Source organism: Nicotiana tabacum, chromosome 20 (assembly GCF_000715075.1).
Source record: "Nicotiana tabacum cultivar K326 chromosome 20, ASM71507v2, whole genome shotgun sequence".
NCBI lineage: Eukaryota > Viridiplantae > Streptophyta > Magnoliopsida > Solanales > Solanaceae > Nicotiana > Nicotiana tabacum.
The window spans coordinates 61,955,157-61,977,036 of record NC_134099.1 but is presented as its reverse complement, the minus strand read 5'-3'; the positions used below and the strand labels follow the sequence as shown (position 1 = coordinate 61,977,036).

Here is a 21,880-nt window from a genome sequence, read left to right as displayed (position 1 = left end):
TTAGGGATGTTTTTTGTTAATGTGATAGTACAAGGATGTACCTTAGATTTAGGGCATAGTTCAAGGATGTTTTTAGCCTAATACTCTGGAAGCAATGAAGTAATATAATTAAAACAAGAGGATGTGTGGAAATTCAAGCAAAAAGATCCAAAAATTCCAAGAAAATAGTTAATTTAGGGTTTGAGAAGATCCAAGTACGACGTATTGGTTATCAAAGGAATCAAACGCCTTTATTTGAGAGATGAGCCAAAACTTAGATTCCGACCTTGACAGCTTCGTGAGTAACATTAGAAAACAGTTAGTAATGGTGCTACTGCCTTCTAAGAATACCAAGAAGAAGGAATCAGAGATATCAAACACGAATTTATCTTAAGAACTCTAAATGTAATATCATTCACCGAAGTTAAGTTTTTACACTAAAAGAAAGCACTCCTCTTTATAGGAGAAAAAGAGGTGGTTGCCAACCCTATTAAAAAGACAACTAAAAAATACCTAGAAGGATAATATAGAACTAGGAAATAAAAAGGGCTTTTTCATTTTAGTCCCGTCAGCCGAAATTAAATACATGTACATTTTTGGCTATTATTTTGGATGGCACCCAATATGGTATTTATCCCAAATATTTGGGTGGCTCCAATTCCCTAGGTAGGTGGCTTCAAATCCATGGGTAGGGTGGCTCGAAATTCCTAGAGATCAATATGAGGGTGAAGATCAACTATTGAGTGTGAACTTCAGTTACAATGCTGATTCAATTATATTTGATTATCTTCTCTAACTATTAAATCACTAAATTGATATAAGAAGCGAACTATCACAAAGTTAATTCAAGTTGGGAAAATACCAGAGTTGTGTCTCAGCCACGAGTTCTAATGTCTAAACCAATATAACTAGTTGCTTAAATCACTTGATGCTTCATCAATGGTTATAATTCCTCGTTACCCACTCCCACTGTTGACTTTCCAATTAATAGTGAGTTTATCCCCAAATTAGCTTTCCCAACCTCAAATGAGGTGCTTTAAAACCAATGACCACAAGGAGAGATTAACACTATTCCTAGTCAGTTTCAACAGATTGGTTTTGCCTATTCCTAGATTTTCCCAATTCCCCGTCAATTGATCAATATCCAGGTCCAATATTACCTTCCCAAGTAATTATTAAGATAAACGGGGTGTAAATAATTGTGGCCCTCACTCATTCAACTATCAAGCATAGAATCAATTGATTGAAGATAGAATCAAGCATAAACAATCAATACGTTATCAATTTAAACATTAGCATTTGGTGTTGGGATTTCAACTCTAGCTAAAAGATTAACTACTCATACTGAAAATGAAAAGAAAACACAAACTAGTAATGAAAACCTATGTTGCACAGACTCTCCAAAATGTAGCCGCACCCGTGTCGGATCCTTCAAAATGCACTACTTTTGGAGGATCCGACACGTATCCGGTCACATTTTTGGAGAGTCCGAGCAACATAGATGAAAACATAATGGGTAAATTGAAAATGAATCAAACTAGTAAATGAAGATCAATTTGCTATGAAGCTTTATTAAAGATGAAGAATAAGTGCTCCTTTTAGCTTTCGAGCTGAAGAATCACCTACCAATTTATATATCTGCTATTTATACCCCTCCAAAAATCCTTGGTCGAGTTTCCTAATCTGTCCTTCTAAAATTCATTTGAACACAAGGTACGATCTCGTCATGCTCTGGCAATCACGATTTTAGTAACTTCAGCTCATTGGTTTGGCCAGTCTTTAGACACACAATCGCATATGTCTCTCTGGCAGTCGCAAATTTGAGAACTTCATTTGTTTTCCAATCTTTCAGGTACTATCGCATATGTCCATTCGTCGATCTCGAATTTTAGAATTGAAGCTTACTGTTTTCAACTATTAGCCCTCCGCTGATTGCGATATTGCTCTGACATTCGCTAATTTTTGAAACTTGACTCCATAACATCTGATTTCAGCTTGTTTTTACTTTAATCACTCCTTCCAACAATCAATCACTACAAATACCTGCATAAAACATTTAGTCATCAATTTATACTTCATAACGTTGCTCTTAACATTAAATCCCATAGATTTAGGCATTGATAAGGTGATATAAAATCAACTTATCAAGGGGTAATGGTAGTAGTAGCTGTTGCTGTATCTTTCTTCCTGTTTTTCTTCTTTTCTGTCAATTCTTGTTCTTCAGATCTTAGTTCGAAGTCGAAAGTCATCATGAATTATCATGCTTCTTTTTTGTCTTTACATAAATTTGGTTTGTCTTCTTTATAGGCAAAATGGCTCGTGGAATCTGCTTTGGTTCCTTTGAGATTTTTTCTGGAGCTATGTGAGGTACCTTTTTACTTGTTGCCAGCTTAAGTATGTGAGCCATTTTGCTCCTGTTAAATACTAGCTTGAAAAATAAAAGCTTATAAATGCTCTTTAATGTGTGAAGGAAGAGTTTTTGTGGGAATCTGAGATGATCAAGATAAAGGCTGCAGATTTGAAGTCGAAAGAGGTATAGTTTTCTTTTTATTTTTTCAAAATAAGTAAGAGGTGCATTATGATTAAAACAATTTTTAGGTCTAGCAGGTGGATTGTTTATTTCAGCATCTCTAGCCATAGCAAAGTTGCTTGCTCTGGGTCATCCCTGCTGGCTAGTTTTTAATACATCTCGTACTGCAGTGTCTTGTCAGTTGGTGATTTATTTTTTATGGTTGAAATGCATAAAAATGACTCGGAGTGTTGGCAAATTTCCCAGCCTAATATGAGCTAATATGTATGAGACCGACAAAATGAACCCTTCTGTCCTTTTCTCTCTTCGCTTGTGTTGGTGAATATTCAATAGACACCAGCAAATTGCTTTTGTGGCTGAAGATACTTTCCTTTAACTGTAATTTCATTTTGTAATGATTTTCAGGTTAGGGTAAACACTCGTCTTCTTTATCAGCAAACAAAGTTTAACCTTCTCCGGGAAGAGAGTGAAGGCTACGCCAAGCTGGTAACTGTTTCCTCTCCCTCTTATCTCTCTCTCTCTCTCTCTCTTTCTGTGTGTGTGTGTCTGTATGTCTTTCTAGTTTCTGTCCATCTCCCCTACTACCCAATCACTGTGTGGATGCTCTTTCTGTGCCTCCTTTCGGTGTTTTTATTGCCATTAAATCTAATTCTGCATATAGAGGAGGCAATAAGAAAAAAAGGAGCTTGGCTTTGAGCTGGTTATGGTAGCTTCAACTTTATCAACTTCAAATTCATAACATCCATATCTCTATGGGAGGGTAAGCAATAGCTAGCGCATATCTTAGCATGTATAAATGGCCATTCATGGCTGCCGTATGCTTAAATTGAAGGTCTCCAGTGGAGCATCTTTTTTCACTTCATTCTTTAGGTGACATTGAATTGTTCTTTCACATCCATGTGCAATTTTTGGGGTTTTACTAATAAAAGATGTCGTAAATGACTTGTTTTTTTTTTGACTCACTATTCTGTTTTCTGATTTATCTTAAAATGTCTTGATCCCTGACTTTCTATCCTGATTCACATTTTATTGTTGGTTTAATTTGTTCTAATGAAAGTGCCTCAATTTAAGGAGCCATATTTGTTTGTTAGTCACTGATTAATGAACAATTGTTCTAGTCCCGGTTAATACTTCCCTAATAATTATATAGTTGAGCAGGTTGTTCCTTTTGGGGAGCTGGTCTGATTGGTGTGTCGTTGGAAGTGAGAAGTGACTATTGTATTGTAGTATTCTTGATAAAATTCTTAGGACTCTTGTTTGCTGCTTGCAAGTCACTAATAGATATGCCTTTTTGACTTTTTCGATTAGTCAAGAACGACCCCCACCCGAAACCCAAAATAATTAAAAGGAATGACTTGCATTCTGACCTCCCTAAAGGCCATGTTCTAGTGTCAGAATTTTGGATAGCTTCAAGTTATGATTAAAGGTCAACACATGAGCAAGATCATCTTTCTTGCTACTTATTTTTAAAAAAGAATAGCACTATCTTCCTTTCTATCATTTAAAAATCTGAAAGGTGAATGTTCCGAGATGAGGAATTTCCAGTTTGAACTACATAATACAGAAATTGGAGCGCTCCTAAAAAGGAGAGGCTCCCAAGTTGGAAGGTGACTGGAGGACTTTCACCTATCCACTGAAAGCTGGTTGCCATTAAACACTGATGGTTGCAGATGCAGGGAGTGTCTGGTGCAAACTTTCCTCCTTTCCCCTACAGCTCCGTCTCATTTTCCCTTTGTTAGGTGTTCTTTGAGGGTGATGAAATTATCAAACACTCCTAGTATACGGATCAAAGCAAGGGAAGAAAGACCGAACTCACACTTCCCATTCGGTTTAAAAGGATTATCCCCACTAATTTTTACTTTGTACAGAGCAAAGTTTTCAGTGCGCTTGTTCTCCGAATAAGGAAACTTTAAGTAGTTCATGCTCGCTGTTGGCAATGTTGTCCTCTTGTCCTCCACTTCTTTGTGGCTCAGCTTTTGTTTTTTCCTTCACGTTGACCCTCCTTTTTCTGTAATTGTAGGTCACGCTCCTTTCTCAAATGCCAGAGGGGTCTACACAAAATGCTTCAACCGCTACAGTTGGCATAATCAAGGTTTAACTTCAACTCAGCTCTCTAGTAGTTGAATTATCATTTTTCTGTATTTCTAAATCGTGGACCACATGCAGTCATTGATTGGGCACTTCGATCTGGATCCAAACCGAGTCTTTGATATTGTATGTTCTTTATCCATAATGATATCGTACATATCCAATCCTTCTTATAAGTTTTTTGATGAATTCTATTCCTTTTATACTTTTGAAAGCTTAGTGCAGTTCTGTGTTTGGCTGGTGATTTATTTGACAGGTTTTGGAGTGTTTTGAACATCAGCCTGGTAATACTACATTTTTGGACTTGATTCCCATATTTCCCAAGGTACAATTGTGGTTGTCTTATTGTCATGTTTCATTGTTGAGCTCTTCCCAGTCTTTATTATGCATATCTTTTTTCATTCTCTCAATTATTTGCAGTCCCATGCCTCCCAGATTCTGGGGTTTAAGTTTCAATACTACCAACGACTGGAAGTAAATGATCCTGTTCCAAGTGGTCTTTATCAGCTAACAGCCTTGCTGGTGAAAAGAGACTTCATTGATGTTGACAGCATGTGAGTATATCTTGAATACCAGGTTACCTCACCCCACTTTTTTCCCCTTTCCCATACAACTTTTCTTAAGTACTCAAGTTTTTCCCCCAAAAAGGGTTACTTAAGTTGCCTATAAGCAATAGGCTTTGATCAAGGTCTGAATAGCTGGTGTGCTTGAAACACTGCACGGATATCCATCTTTCTCGCTAGAGAGTATTGTCTTTCTTCCTACTTGAGTACTGTCTCCTACAGCATCGTGAACCAAAATTTGGGAGTTGGCAATAATGGACTTTTTTGTTTATTTTGCTCTCATGGAAGTGGTTTTTGGCTATTTAATCTATTTCACTAACAATAGATGGTAACTAAATTGTGTTATCAGAAATCCTCTTTATGTATAAAAAGAATTGTTTTTTCCTCTCTAAAACAAAGTAAGAGTTTGACTACTGATTTTGTTTATTATCTTTTGCACATTGACGCAAGTAAAATCATGAGATAAAAACACCTTTTGATGCTGGTGACCAATGTAAAATATGACAGTGATAGAGAAAAGGTAGTCAAGGGCAGCTGGTTTTCGTTGGACCAAATAGTAAAAGTTTTCTTTAAGAAGTTCAGGAGCATCTCATGCAGGGGTAACATGGATGTGATCATCTAAAAAACGTTTAATATTTAAAAAAGAGGTTGTTGCCCCGAGATTGGTTATGAAAGTTTGGTATCAAAGTGTACTAGATAGGTAATGTTAAAACTTAAAATGCAGACTTGTAAGCTTCTCACAGATTTCTTCTTGAGAAAACAATACAGGGAAGTAAGTATGACTTATGTGTCCTCCCCTGTGGGAAAATAATAATCGATCTTTGTATCCTCTCTTCTTATTGATATAAGAAGATGCTTATTCTAAGCAAAAGCATATACTGCTTAATTTGAGTTGCCAAAAGCCCAAAGCAAAATTTGGCATTCTTCGTAGGTAACTGGACTGTCGGATTTAATTCAACTTATGGTTAATGGCGACCTCGTTTTTGTTTCAGTTATGCACATTTACTTCCCAAGGAGGAGGATGCTTTTGACCATTACAATGCATTTTCAGCGAAGAGACTTGATGAGGTTCCAACTTTTTTGTAGTGTGGATACTTCCGTTCAATGCTGGTATTTTAGCTTAGGAAGTTATTTTAGCTGTCCTCTTGCTCATGTAGGCTAACAGAATAGGGAGAATAAATCTTGCTGCTACTGGGAAGGATCTCATGGATGAAGAGAAACAAGGAGATGTGACAGTGGATCTGTATGCTGCATTGGACACGGAAACAGAGGCAGTTGCTGAGCGTTCCGCGGAGCTAGAAAATAGTCAACCCCTGGGCTTGCTTATGGGATTTCTTGAAGTGGATGACTGGTAAGTTTGATTTCAAAGTACCATGATTATCATCTAACCTTTGCATTTGCTGGTGTGCGTGTTCTGGCTATCGTTCACCTTTACTTAGCTCTGACTGGTATTATGTATGTAATTATTGTTCAACCATCTGTTCTCTTAGTTGGTTTTATATTTTTACTATAATTCTTTCAGTCTCTCGTCATCTTCTAGAAAGTAAATATCAGTTCTTTTGTCCAGTGAGACAGCAGCTTACTTTTGTCATGGTGTCAGCATTAGGCATATAATGTGCATTCTTTAATCTGTCTGTTAATCCTTATTCGTTATTGCAGATTTGATCTTCGGATGGGACATATGCTATTTCTTCTTGATTTATTACCTCTTACTTCTGTGTTTTAATTAATTTCAATCCTTTCAAATGTGATTGTATGGTCAGTATGCCTTTATTGTAGATGTGTGGGTAGAACTTACCTTCAGTGTTATATTTTTTCACTGTTTTCTTATCTGGTGAGAGTCTCCATTCTGGAAGCCTTCTTCAAATGAATACGAGGAGGCACTTTGTTATTCATTTATTTCCAGCAGCAGTTAGATAGGATGATGCGTTTCACTTGGCTTGTGACAGTTTATCGGCAAATGCTTTGTATATTTCTTTTGCTTTTCGAATTTATCGTTAGTAATCATAAAACTTCTATATCTTGAACATCAAGAATGACCATATGCTGGATTTTCATTGGTGAATTAAGATGTTAACCCAGTGTTGTGAAGAGTGTGAGGCGAGGAAAAGCGACAAGCCCCTTTTTGCTTAAAGCGAGAATCGAGAAGCGAAGTGCTCACTTTTTTGAAGCGAAGCGGAATTTAAAAAAATATATTAAAATAAATACTGCATAGACAACACATGTAACGGTAAAGCCTCCTTCTGCTTCTCAAAAGCCTCAGTAATGCTCTAGATCCATTTGAATCCTTCCTTTTTCAGTAATTCTGTGAGTGATTTACTAAAGATCCCATACCTTCCTGATTATGTATTCCATGTAATATAGACGCTCTCAGGCACACTCCCCGAGGAGCCTGAGAACCCGGAATTTTGAGTTTCTACAAGCATCATCGGAGGGCCCCCGGAATCGCGAGCCTACCCCTGAAAAGAGCTCCGACAATCAGCCACACACGCGCGGCCAAGCACCGGCGAGGCTACATCCACGCGCCGGCGCGTGACACATCTTCCGGGCCAGATTTCAACTTCGTTCTTTTGGACAGCCTGTTTGCGCAGATCTCCGACAACATCCATCCTTGAAGTTCAAGATTCCGACCACTATTATTTTTTCCGGCGACCGGAATCACTATTCCGGCCAGATTTCAACTTCGTTCTTTTGGACAAACTGTACGCCATATTTCTGACTGCATCAATCCTCGAAGTTCCAGATTCCGACCACTTTTCTTTTTTCCGGCTACTGGAATCACTATTCCGGCCAGTTTACACTCAATTCCGGCCAGTTTTCACTCATTATTCAGTCAGGACAAAAAAAACTCTCCTCTTCCTTCTTCTTAAGATTACAGATTCCCGAGGAACTTTTCAATGTTTGTTGTTACCCCCCTCTAATTTTCTTTACCATGGAAGCCAAGATATTTTTTATTTCAGGTGAGAAATCTTTTGAGATCATTGACTCCGGCGAGGGGTGGTTTACTATAGTTAAAAGGGGAAGAAGATTTTCGTGTCATATTAACATAGATGAGGAAAGTCTCAGGCGAGTTTGCACAGCACTCAGACAAGCAACTGAAAGAGAAAGAAATTATTACAGACGTTGGGGGTGGAGTTCACAGTCCTACTATTACAGAGCTTTTGTCAATTTCAACAGTTATGGTAGATTCATACGTATTGAAGCATGTTTGGGGAGCAGGACGAAAGCAGTGATTATTCCTGAGGTAGATTACAACTTGGGATGGGCAGATATAGCAAACAAAATTTTACACTTTCTGGGGAAACAAAGTACATGCAGATCTAGGCTGCCTCCTACACTTCAGTCTTATACAGAAACAACAAGAATTCATCGGTTGCCTGTCACAAAGCTCCCGGCAAGGATGGTTAACACTGTCAAAGCAGTTAACCAACGCACAGATGACGGGAATCACTATTTCCTCTCAAGGTGCTTAGTCGACACGTTCAACGATCCCTTCAACTATAACCCCAACCATGAGGTGATACAAAAATGGTTTCTGAATAGATGGAAGGTTTGCGAGGGTCTGAAAGTAACTCCAATGTCTCACAATCAATTTCTCTTTGAACTCCCATCAAGGAAAGAAGCAGTGAGAGTCCATGCTGGAGATTGGTTCTGGAACGGTCGACGTCTTTCATTGGAGTGGTGGTCGCCGGTGGCGGGCACTGAGTTAGCCTCGCAAAGATCTGGTCAAAAATGGATTAAGGCTTTCGGAATTCCCATTAATGCTTGGCACCTCGAGACATTTAGAATCATTGGCGACATGTGTGGTGGCTTCATAAACATTGACGAAGATACGAGGCACCAGAATCACTACCTCTGGGCAAGAATCTGTGTAAACAATGGTAATATTGAATGTCCAGATAAGATAGAGCTCGATGTGGAGTGCTGGTGTTTCGGAATTTCAATTCTGATGGAGGTAGCAAAGTCACCAAAACCTTTCCCGCCAGCAAATGCAAAAACAGCGGCCAAAACTAAGGCGGGGTGTTTGGAGGTAAATGATAGGGTTGCAGTCAATTCAGAGAACGTGGAGGGACAACAGTCAAAGGGTCACCTTTTGGGCCCTCTGCCATCTCTTCTCCACACACGGGCTAATAATAATATTATCCTATGCAGGCCCAATAAAGAAAGCACCTCAGGAGTCATCAAAGAGAAGATGGTCGGCCAAGCTTTTAATTACTACAAAGCCCCAAAAAAGAAGTTCCAACAAAAGATGAAGGCAACTAAACCCACAATCATTCAGGAATGGCGTGCTAAAGGGCCTCTACAGGATCAACGCCTTAATTCCAGCATTGCTAGTCCTTCTTCTTCTTCAACCTTTTGTCAGCAGTCTCAATCCTTAGTGCCATTCCATGAAGCAGTAACGCATGAAACACCTGTGACACACTCAGAAGCTGATGATGAATCGGAAAACTTTCTTTCTGATGTTAGTGGTCTTCCTCAACAATTGGGCTGGTCCGATGCTGCCTCTACTGCATTAATGTGCTCAGGAATAGATTCATACACAGAGTCACTTTATCTACCATGGAATGATGATGAACATCTGGAATTACACGGATTCCAACAAGGAATTCAACAGCCTACAGCAGTAGAAACCTCGAAATGGACCAAATTGGTGTTGGCTAAAGTATGCAAGGCGTTCGGGATCAACAGTGCTGGATTTGAGCATGAAATTTTTGACTTAATCATGAGAATGGATCAGAAAAGACAGGTTCAACTACAACAAAAGGGATCATCCTCCTCAACTAGTAAGAAGGGGAAAGGGAGAAAAAAAGGGAAACTGAGGTCCACAACTTAATATGTGGCATCAACTATGAGGGAAGGAATAAAAAGGTAAGGGGCAAGCAAGGCATGACTCTTTCCAGATGAAAGTTAAAATTCTTAGCTGGAACATTAGGGGCCTTAATGACAGGGATAAACGGAGCACTATCACATCACTAGTTAGGAAGTGGAAAGCTGATATTCTGTGTCTTCAAGAAACCAAAATGGAGAATATCACAAACAATATGATTTACCAGATTTGGGGAAATAGGTGGGTTGAATGGGCAGAGTTGAAGGCTACTGGCACTAGGGGTGGCATTCTTATTCTATGGGATAAGAGATCGTGGAGGTGTATTGACTCTCACCAGGGGTACTTCACTACATGCTTTCTTGAAAGCCTCCATGAGGACTTTAGATGGGGGTTTACGGGTGTTTATGGTCCTCACTACAATGCTGCAAGGGAAGAATTTTGGCAGGAATTGGGATCAGTCAGAGGTATTTGGGAGGAGCAATGGGTTGTTGGTGGGGATTTCAACGTATGTATGTATGAATCTGAAAGATTGAATTGTTATAAAAGGACCAAAGCTATGAGATGTTTCTCTGAAGCAATTGAGGACTTACAACTAATGGATTTACCATTGCATGGAGCACAATACACCTGGTCAAGAGGGGAGGATATTTTCCAAGCCTAAAAAATTGACAGGTTCTTGGTCTCCACAGAATGGAATGAAAGTTTCTGAGCCATCAAACAACTCACTTCCAAGAGTCATCTCAGATCACAAACCTTTATTGCTAGAAAGTGGAGAATGAGATTCAACAACATCTTACTTTAAATTTGAAAACATGTGGCTTCAAAGAGAAAGATTCATTGATATGGTGAAAGGGTGGCGGCAAAATTACACAATAAATGGCAACCCAGACTTTGTGCTAGTTCAGAAGTTGAGGAGCTTGAAGAAGGACCTCTCCAAGTGGAACAAAGAAGTTTATGGCATGTTAGACACTAAGAGAAGCAGGGCCCTTGATGAACTCTTAGCCTTAGAACAAGCAACCGAAAGCAGAACTCCAACTCAAACAGAAAAACAAAGATTTCTGTCTCTAAGACTGGAGTTAGAAGAGATTGCCAAAGCTGAAGAAATTTCCTGGAGGCAAAAATCTAGATGCTTATGGTTAAAAGAAGGGGACAGGAACACTAAATACTTTCAAACATTAGCCAACTCTCATAGGAGATGCAACTCAATAGACAAGCTCAAGATAAGCAATGAGATTACAGTAGATAAAGTATTGATCAAAAGGGAGATATTAAACTATTACCAATCTCTATACACAGAAAAGGAAGAGTGGAGACCATCTTCCAATTTTGAAGATGTTGCCAGACTATCAGAGGATGAAAGTGAAATGCTTGAAAAAGGTTTTGAGGAAGACGGAGTTTATGCTATGATTCAATCATGTGCCCCAGATAAAGCCCAGAAGTCTTGGGATTTCATCAAACCAGAGATTATGGCAGCTCTAAATAATTTTCACCAGCACTGTTACATGGAGAGATCATGCAATGCCTCTTTCATTGCCTTGATACCAAAGAAGAAAGGAGCTATTGAGCTTAAGGATTACAGACCAATAAGCCTTATTGGTAGTATTTATAAGATTGTGGCCAAGGTGTTGGCAGAAAGAATGAAAAAGGTTATTGGAAAGCTGGTTTCTTCTCATCAAAATGCTTTCATTAAACACAGACAGATTACCGATGCAACTCTCATTGCTAATGAAGTGTTGGATTGGAGGCTTAAAACTGACACACCTGGTGTTATGTGTAAACTGGATATAGAAAAGGTATTTGATCAATTAAACTGATCTTACTTGCTTTCTATTTTGAGGAAGATGGGGTTTGGAGACACATGGTTAAAGTGGATCAGATACAATATCTCGACGGTCAAGTACTCAGTCTTAATCAATAGAGGTCCTGTGGGTTTCTTTTCACCTCAGAAAGGAATTAGGCAAGTATCCCCTTTCCTATATATTCTAGCCATGTAGGGTTTAAGTAAAATGTTGGAAAAAGCCAGGCAAATGCAATGGATCCAAGGATTCAGTGTAGGCACAAACACTAGATACTCAGTCACTATCTCCCATTTATTATATGTTGATGACACACTGATCTTCTGTGAGGCAGATAGAGTCCAAATCCTGTACCTGAATCTTACACTCCAGCTATTCGAAGCATTGTCAGGACTTCACATCAACAAGCAAAAACGTATTATATACCCCGTCAATCGGGTGAGCAACATTGAGGAGCTGACAGGGATCATTGGTTGCAGTATAGGGTCGTTGCCTACCACCTATCTGGGTCTTCCACTGGGAGCCAAATTCAAAACAGTGATATTTGGAATGGTGTAGTGGAAAATTTTGAGAAAAGACTAGCTTCATGGCAACAACAATACCTCTCTATGGGAGGAAGACTCACCCTCATCAGTAGTGTGCTTGACAGTATACCCACTTATGTCATGTCACTGTTTCCCATCCCTAAAAAGGTACTTAACAGGCTGGACAAGATCAGAAGGAACTTTCTATGGGAAGGAAACAATAGTTCTCACAAGTATCATTTGATTAAATGGGATAAGGTATTGCTACCTAAATGCAAAGGTGGATTGGGGGTCAGAGATCTAGACAAGCACAACAAAGGTCTGCTAATGAAATGGCTCTGGAGATATGGCACATGTGAACCAAGTCTATGGAAAGAGGTGATTAATGCAAAACATGAGATTAAAGACAATTGGAGCACCAAAACTGTCACTGCATCCCATGGAGTAGGGCCCTGGAAGCATATTAGCAAAATGGGGAACGAATTCTTTCAGAATATTCATTTCAAATCAGGCAGTGGATGTCATATTAAGTTTTGGAAGGATAAATGGCTAAACAACAATGCTCTCATGGAGGACTATCCTAGCTTATTCAACATCGCCTTGGACAAGAATTCTTCTATTGCTCATAACAGAGCAAATGGTAATTGGGATGTGCAACTCAGAAGATCTGTTCAAGAATGGGAGATAGAAGATTTGATGGAAATGCTAGCAAGATTAGAGGCCTACAACATTGATGAGAATGCTCCAGATAGCATGAGATGGGGATCTAAAGGTCTCTACACTGTTAAAGAATGCTACATACAACTTAACAATCAGAATCATGTACTACATTCATGGCCTTGGAAACTGATATGGAAGACAAAGCTACCTGTGAAGGTGAAATGCTTCAGCTGGATTGCACTTCACGGAGCATGCTTAACGCAAGATAACCTATGCAGAAGGGGATTTCAGCTGGTCAATAGATGCTACCTGTGCAAGGGACACCTGGAAACAGTTAATCACCTACTTCTACACTGCCCAGTAGCAACAGACCTCTGGAACATGTTCTTTTGTATTTTTGGTCTAAGCTGGGTAATGCCACAGTCCCTGAGAGAGGCACATATGAGCTGGACTCTTTGGGAGGTTGATAAGATCATTAAGAAAATTTGGCTTATGATCCCTGCAACTATTTTTTGGTGTTTATGGAACGAGAGGAATAGAAGATGCTTTGATGACACCTCAATACCGAACCACTTACTGAAATCCAAATGCCTTCTCAGCCTTTTTTGCTGGACAAAGTTGTCACCAATAAATAGTACAGGACAACTTTTGGATTTTATTAGCTCACTTGTCCTAGTTTGAGACTTTGATTTGGGGCAAACAAGTTCTCCTGTAATTTTTTGTTTATGTAGCTCTTATGCTTCTTGTAACTTTGCATCTTCTTGATGCCTTCTTAATGAAACATATTACTTCATCAAAAAAACAGATCCCATACCTTTTTGTGAACCTCCTGCTGTAGCCAGCCAACCAAAGGAAACCCCTCAACTCTTTCACAATTTTGGACACAGGCCGTGATTGAACACACAACTATTTTTTTTAAGATCAGTGGAAACTCCTTATGAACCAATAAAATGTTCCAAATACTCCACCCTATTGGCCTCAAATGTGCATTTTGACTTCCGTACAAATAATTGATGTTTGACCAATAGATCAAAAGTCATCCTTAGGTGTTGCAAGTGCCCTTTAAGGCTGCAATTATAACCAAGACTGGAGTGGGGACATAGCTGCAATAACACCAGCAATAATAAGCAGCATATTGATGAAATAAGGTGTTCCATTAGCAAAAGGCATCAAGGAGATGCAAGTTACAAAAGTAATGAAATGCAGAAAAAAGAAAAAATAAGAATTGTAGCTCCCTTTACAGTGTCAATCTAAGACCAGGGAGCTAACAAAGTTCCAAAAATTGGTTAGCGCTAATTACAGAAGCTAATTTAGTCCAACAAAAAAGATTGAGTAGGCAATTAGCTTTGAGAGTGTGAATTGGAGTTGAGATTCCATCAAAACATCTTCTATTCCTTTCATTCCATAAACACCAAAAAATAGCACCAGGGATCATCAACCAGATTTTTTTGATGGTCTTGTCAACTCTCCATAAACTCCAGCTCAAGTGTGCCTCTTTCATATTCTGTGGCATGACCCAAATCAAGCCAAAAATGCAAAGGAGCATATTCCAAAGGTCAAAAGCCACAGGGCAATGCAAAAATAAGTGGTTGACAGTTTCTGCATCTCTCAGACATAGATAACACCTGTTGACCAACTGGAAACCTCTTCTGTTGAGGTTGTTTTGAGTTAAGCAGGCCTCATTGAGGGCAATCCAGTTGTGGCAAATGACTTTGATAGGCAGTTTGGTCTTCCATATTAACTTTCAGGGCCATGCATCTAACACCTGGTTCTGGGAATCAGTTTGCCTGTAGCATTCTTTTACTGTGAAGGTGGCCTTGCTTCCCCAGCATATGGTATCTGGTTGGCTCACATCAATATTGTACCCCTCCACTTTTGCTAGCAAATCAAATAGGCTATCAATTTCCCAGTCTTGCACTGCTCTTCTAAAGTGAACATCCCAGTTGCTACCATTTCCTTAAATATGCTTTGTACATATGGTTCATGAGTCCCTAGAAACATGACGGAGCATGGTAAGCCAAAATGGCATTACCAAGTACTCAAAGTGGCCTGAATGGTCTGGAAAGCTATCTTTTGGACATCTGCAACATGCATCCTTATCTAGTGGTAACCTGATCTAAGGTCAAGTTTAGAGTAGATCCCTGGACCCTTCTAGTTCATCCAACAATTCTTCAATTACTGGAATTGAGAACTTGTCTTTAATGGTAGCCTTATTGAGTGCTCTGAAATCAACATGGAGTCTTCAAGACCCATCCTTCTTTCCAATTAGCACCACTGGAGAGCCATATCAATTGGAACTGGGCTGTACTATTTCCTAGTCAAGCATGTTCTGCACCATGCCTTCAATGACATCTTTTTGCTTGGAGGAGTATCTGTAGGGTCTGACATTAATTGGATTCGTGCCAACTTGCAAAGGGATCTTATGATCAAACGAGCCCCTGGATGGTGGTAACTCCTTGGTTCTTCAAACAACTGATGATACTCTATTAAGGCCAAAATCTAAGAAAGAATCTCAATTAGACGAGGTTCTCTTCCATCTCAGTAGGCAGAACTCTGATCATGAACATTTATGCTCCTTCTCCCACCAACTTGTCTAACCTTTTTGCACCTACAATCTTTCACTTGTCAGTGGTTCCCTGCAGCACCACTTCTCTGTCCTGATAGATGAACCCAAGGGTTAATTCATTGAAGTTAAGCTCGAGATCCCCTAAAGGCCACAACCACCGTATACCTAAAATCATGTCTACTGACCCAAAAGGTAACAAGAACAGATTAGCTGTGAATGTCACTCCTTCCAACCACCATATGATCCCCTTATGCAACTAAGAAGTCTGCCTGTTGCTACCATCATCTACAATAACATTCCGAGGAGTAATTGCCATTATATTACCCCCTATTTAGATTTTACCTCTTTATTGATAAACTTGTGAGTACTGCCAGGGTCGATGACATTACTCTAGGGTTTCTTTTCATAGTATTCTGTCACCCTTATAGTATGGAACCTAGTGATTCCATTCAGGGCATGAACTAAGATCTCACAAGCTTCCTCATGCTCTTGTTCCACTTCTTCCACCTCTTCCACCTCTTGATCATCTGGAGCTTGTTCTACCACAGGTTCATTGTTTTCCTGAACTTCTGATAGATGCAACTGCTTAGAGGAATTGCATTTGTGACATGGAACAAATTTCTTATCATAGAAGAAGCACATCCCCTTATGTCTTTTCTCACTCATCTCAGCGGGAGTAAGCCTCCTGGTAATGTTCCTTCCTGTTTACATTGGCAATTGGTTCCTTCCTGAACTAGACACCCTCCTTTTTGTTCCCTACATCTCTAACCACTGGAATTAGGAAGCACCCTTGACTAAGAGTACCCACCACTATACAAGGAAGCCCTGCTTTGCTTTAGTTGTGCATTCACCTGTGCCGCAGTGTTTCTAGCCAGTTGGTATGCTTGAGGTAGTGAGTATGGTATGTGGTTTTTGAGTGAAACCAATCTCAGGTTTAAGCCCAATAATAAAAGTAGTAATGTCATATTCAGGGAGGGTAACCAGCTGGTTATGATTCTATCAAACTTCCTTTGTAGTCTTCCACTAATCCATACGACTTAATCAACTTAAGATCAACCATGGGGTTTGCATACTCATACCCAAACCTATCCATCAAGGCTTGCACATACTTTTCCTATGTAGGATAAGGTAAATGTGGTCTCTTCTTAAATAAGCAAGATGTCATTCTATAGCTATGTCATCAAAATATATGGAAGCTACCTGAATGTATTCTACTTCGTCAAGAGAGAAAAACTGTTCTACCTTATTCAGCCAAGCCCTCAGGTTAGTGCCATTGAAATATGAGAACATCATATTGGTCATGTTAGTGCCTCTAAGAGAGCTAGCAATATGCCCCCCTCCATTAGCACCGCCTCCTCCTTGGTTACTAGCTAACGTTTGCCCTTGAGCATGACCTGTAGGCATCTGCACTTGAGGAGAAGCAACACCAATAGGACTAGGAGCATGAGATTGAGCATAAAGCCTAGTCCTAAGTGGTAACCAGTTGGAGTTTGTTGTGGAGCTGAAAAACCTCCTTAGCTGTTAGGTACCTAAGCTACTGGGTTGCCTGAAGGAGTGTAGATCTCCCCTGGACCACCATCAGCTTCTCCACATTCTTTCTTCGGTTATATTTCTTCACAACATCTATTGATTCCTTCAGTTCAGCAAAGGCCGTCTCGTGCTACTTTTCAAGTTGAGCTTATCTGACTGCGAAATTTGTGATTTCAACTGTCATCCTTTCGGACATAGATTTAATCTCGTCCATATTTTCCATAGATTCTACCCACAAAGCTCAAGAATCTAAAGTGCTCTGATACCAAATGATACAAAACCAATGAAACTGTGTAGAAAAAGGGAGAAGACGACAACATGCGGCTAAGAATCTAAAGCTTACTATGCTAAGATAATACTAGGTTTGATTTCATTGATATGCTACTGAAATGCAAAAATTTACAACTTATACCTTAACTAAGCTACTACAGACAAAATAAAGGATAAGGTTCATACATTGTCCTCACAACTTTGACTAGGACTAGATGATGACATTTCGGAAAATTAAAGGGGCTAATCTGAAATAAAGAAAAATAAACTGAAAACTATTGAGAGACTTAATTATTTAGCTAATAAACGTTTTTTAGAAATAACTCCCAATAGTAAGGCACAACTCTGGAAGCAAAGAGTACCATTTCCATAACAAGTATCAACTCGATTTGTACCCCAAAGTATGAAAGTACTACTTTAACGACCTACCTATATGCTAGATAATTTTTTTGGCGTTTTCCCCTTTTTTGGAGGCACCATATTTTCAGCCTTTTTACTTTATCTTAGTTCTAGTTTTAGTAGATTATTTACAGCGTGGTCTAGCTAACAGCCTAAAGCTCTTCAGAGGATTTCACAAACTTATGAGGCTTAAATGTTTTTCTAATTTATCTTGGTAGATTTGCGAATTTTACTCTTGAGGTTTGCTTCGGGGGCTCACTTTTTGTTTGCGTTCAAAAAGTAAGAGTTAAGCAAATTCAGGCTACATTTAAGTTTTTAAATATTCACCGTTGCTAGAAGTCTTTTTAAAGTAGGGTTATATCCTTTGATTGTTGTTAGTGTTGCTTTCTTTCTCGGATGTTTTCCTAGATAATATCATCCTATGAATGTACATGATTGTTGAGTCCATTTGTAGTCTTATGATCTCTGGCCTTCTCTATTTTCTGTTTATAATTTAACAGATCTCGATACCTTTACATATAACATTTAAAATTGCCAGGTATCATGCTCATGTGTTGTTTGACCGTCTCTCACATCTTAATCCAGCAGAGCATATACAAACATGCAATGGATTATTCAGGTAAATTATTATTTCTTAGAAAAATTTTAGTCGTTGAAATTTTGGGAGCTAATGGGGATAAATGCATAAGACAATCTTCGTAGTCTATCATCTTTTTGTTAGGAATATTATATAATTTATATTGTGTATCAATTAAGATTAATTAGATTTGATTCTGTCCCGTAATTATGTAATATATTTATTTTCTTCTCTATTTTCGACTTTATTGCAATAAGAATAATCATCCCAAAAAATATCAGATATATAATCAAGATTTTGTTCCTTCTTCGATGCTATATGCAGAAAGGAGATCCTTGTTGCAATGCGGGAGATTATTCACACCTCATTATTTATGCCACGTAGATTGAGGGATTAAATTGAGTTTTCGCATCATTGTTCCATTCTTTTTCATTGTATGAGAGCCCTTGGGTTAAAATTCATGTTGCGCAATCACCGGAGCATAAGGGAGGAAAGAATGACCGTCAACGCGTATTTTTCATTGAAAGAAGTAGTTCGTTGAGTGGCCTTAAGTTTCTTGCAAAAATCAATAGTATCACAAGGCGCGCAACCCTTCGGTGGACAAAACCCAGTTAGACTCGCCAGACTCGCCGGAAAAGCGCACGTGCTGATAGAATATCTATCAACGACACTTCAATTCACGTGTCTGGGATCGTGAGACATTCCTCCATTTTCCAATGAGATATGTCTTTTTGTGTGTGGGTTTATCTCTTTAGTCTAACTAGACACATACATTTTCTGGTGCATTCTAGCCATCAGAACCGTAGTTCAAGAGGGCCAATCTATTTCTCGGTGTGATTTTTTTGGGACATTTCACTTTATTTTTGGCACTTGGGTTCAATACAAAACTTTGGTAACGTTTTTCTTTCATTGCTTTTGAGGATATTTAGGACCTACTTGGACGATACTTAAGTGAAGTTGAAAAATAGATTATTTGAAGTTGAAGGAAAAAAGGAGCATTTGAAAGTTGAAGTTGTGTTTGACATGAATTTCATTTGGAAAAATTGAAGTTTTTGAGTGAAAATAATATTTAACTTGAATACTCAAACAAGTTTCTCAGACTTAGTATGTAAAAATGGATACTAGAAAGAGAAACTCTTTTCTCCAGAAGCAGATAAATTCGAACTTTAGTCATACAAAAATACTTTGGACTGGCCAAAGCTTGACACAGAGGGAAGCTTCTGGAAGTTCGAAGTTGGAAAGGATCCCTAGTTTAGAATGTTGCATGAATACACATAGAGGAGAGATTTTATGATGACATGCCTGGTGGGTAAGTTTGCAAGATGGGTGGGCTCATTAGAGATGATTTTTGCTTGGGTTGCTGAGGCTTGAAGTGTGGACAAAGGTTGAAGCTGGTGCAACTTTGGGATATCACTTTCCCTTTTCATGTTAAATTTGAGATGGAATCTACGAGTGTTCAAAGAAGGGTCAAAGTTGGATGCACAATGATTTCTTGAGTTTGGAAAGGTGCTAGATAGGTCAGGTTGTGTAGAGGGAAGTGTTAGGGATGGGATTGTTGTGATTAATATCGCCGGCATCCTAATACATTTCTGGTGCATTGATTTGCTTAGAAAGGTTGTAGACATTTTTGGAGGATTTGTGGATTTGTGGTGTAGTATAAGTATCACTTCAACAATTAAGGTATATGTGAGGAAAGGTAAAAATATTCTTGTGTCCATGGTTTTAGAGGACGGAGATGTAAGTTTTAGAGTTTGGCATTATCCTGAATCTTGCCGGGAGGTGTTAGAGGCGTCGAGGGAGGATTGGGGAAGGGGTGAAATGAGGGGAAGAAGGGGTTGGGAGGGGGAAAGTAAGACTGAAGCAAGGAAGGCGAGAAAAGAGATGGTTTGGCCAGAAAGTACGACTCCATAGCCAATAACGAATAGTTGCAATGAAGAAGGGGAATTCAAATTTGAAAGGAATAGTCAATGAAATAATTTTATTAGGATGAAAAGACCAAAATACCTTTGAATAAATGAAATTGTATAGAGAAGAAATCTGAACTGGTTCAAAACGGGTGAACTTGCTTGCTAGACCAAATCAAATCATATGAGACCCTCTCGGACTTTAGATAGCGGGAGTGGCTGGACAAATCAATTTAGTGCCTAAGAAATTATTCTAGAGACGATGAAAACACCCCTTGGTGGCTCGTAATCCATTTCTAAGAGAAATACGATTAGATTTCTAATGAAATAAGAAATGAGAAAGGGTAAAAGGGGCTGAGAACTTGTTACAACATTTTCGACAACTTTGTAAGTCGAAAATATGGTGCTATTGACTGCGGAATGGATGGACAAAAATGGGTACTGGTTGAAATGGCCCGTTAGGCTTGGAATCGAGTACAAACATGATAAATATGAGGGCTTTGTCACCACAACATATCCGGCGAGCCTGCCAGCATCGTAAACAATGCTTCTCAGATTTGGCAGTCGGTTAATGGTTTAGAAAACTAAGAATCAAGTGGAGATCCCAACAAGGAGATATAGGGGGAGCCAATTTGCGAGAAATAATTGTTGAACCAAATGTTTCTTTGTCCGTCATAGCTGTGGGATCTGACATAAGCTCTGGTGAACTAAGCCATAAAAGAATGAAGGAGGGGCTAAAAAATGTTAGGATATGACGGGCAAGGTTTGTAATGGCTTGAGTAAGGTCAGATCTTCAATTATTGTAGATGTTGATGTCTTCGGTACTTCTTAGGTAATCTCGTTGGCGACAGAAATAGACAATCAATCATCCCAAGATGATTGTTTCAGTTCTTGATCAGTTCGATGAAGCGGGAGGGGAGCGGGGAATTTAGGGGTGGTTGTAACAAAGACGGGGAGGGCAAAATACTGGTGTACGAAAGAAGAGATAGGGAGATAGGAATGTGAAGTAATGTGGGCAAGGGAATCAATAATAGGCCCAAAGAAGTTATTGATGGATATTAAGATCATTGGTTGGAATATGAGGGGGATGAATGACCCAAACAGAAGGGTCACCATCAACACATGGATGAGAGAGTGGAGGGTCGACTTAATTTGTCTGTAGGAAACTAAAATGGAGTCAATTGCGGATAGTATTGTGGGAAAGTGGGTGAAATATGACAGTATATTGGCTTGGAAAAACACTAGAGGAATCCTATTACTTTGGGATGAAAGGAAGCAGTATTTTTATAGAGGTACAAGAAAGGGAGTTCATGTTAGCTGCATGATTTGAACACCGGGAATGAGATAGATCCAGTTTTGAGGGTGTTTATGGTCCTCTATGGGGGAAGGGTCTAAGGTGCCAGAAACGGCAGCGGTTTTGGGAGAGTGGAATATCCCATGGGTGTTAGGGAGAAATTTTTTACACCATTAGATTTCGGGGAAATGATGAATGACCCAAGCAAAAAGGGCCATCATCCCGACAAGGATAAGAGAGTGGAGGGTCGACCTAATTTGTAAAGAGTGGAGGGTTGATCTAATTTGTTTATAGGAAACTAATATAGAGTTAGTGGCAAGTAGTATTGTGAGAATCTAGTATTGTGAGAAATGTGTGGGAAGGTGGGTGTAA

The 21,880-nt window shown here is 39.1% G+C and overlaps 1 protein-coding gene across 1 annotated transcript in view; it reads left to right on the top strand.

Annotated features, from left to right (window-relative positions):
* LOC107822176 (THO complex subunit 2) overlaps window positions 1–21,880 on the top strand; it is a 73,058-nt gene that overhangs the window by 13,075 nt on the left and 38,103 nt on the right. The window contains exons 4-13 of the mRNA XM_075241112.1: window positions 2,287–2,346; window positions 2,450–2,512; window positions 2,915–2,995; window positions 4,530–4,601; window positions 4,676–4,723; window positions 4,854–4,922; window positions 5,018–5,151; window positions 6,153–6,228; window positions 6,318–6,511; window positions 18,272–18,352. Coding sequence (XP_075097213.1) covers window positions 2,287–2,346; window positions 2,450–2,512; window positions 2,915–2,995; window positions 4,530–4,601; window positions 4,676–4,723; window positions 4,854–4,922; window positions 5,018–5,151; window positions 6,153–6,228; window positions 6,318–6,511; window positions 18,272–18,352 — 878 coding nt within the window. The remainder of the gene's footprint in view (window positions 1–2,286; window positions 2,347–2,449; window positions 2,513–2,914; window positions 2,996–4,529; window positions 4,602–4,675; window positions 4,724–4,853; window positions 4,923–5,017; window positions 5,152–6,152; window positions 6,229–6,317; window positions 6,512–18,271; window positions 18,353–21,880) is intronic.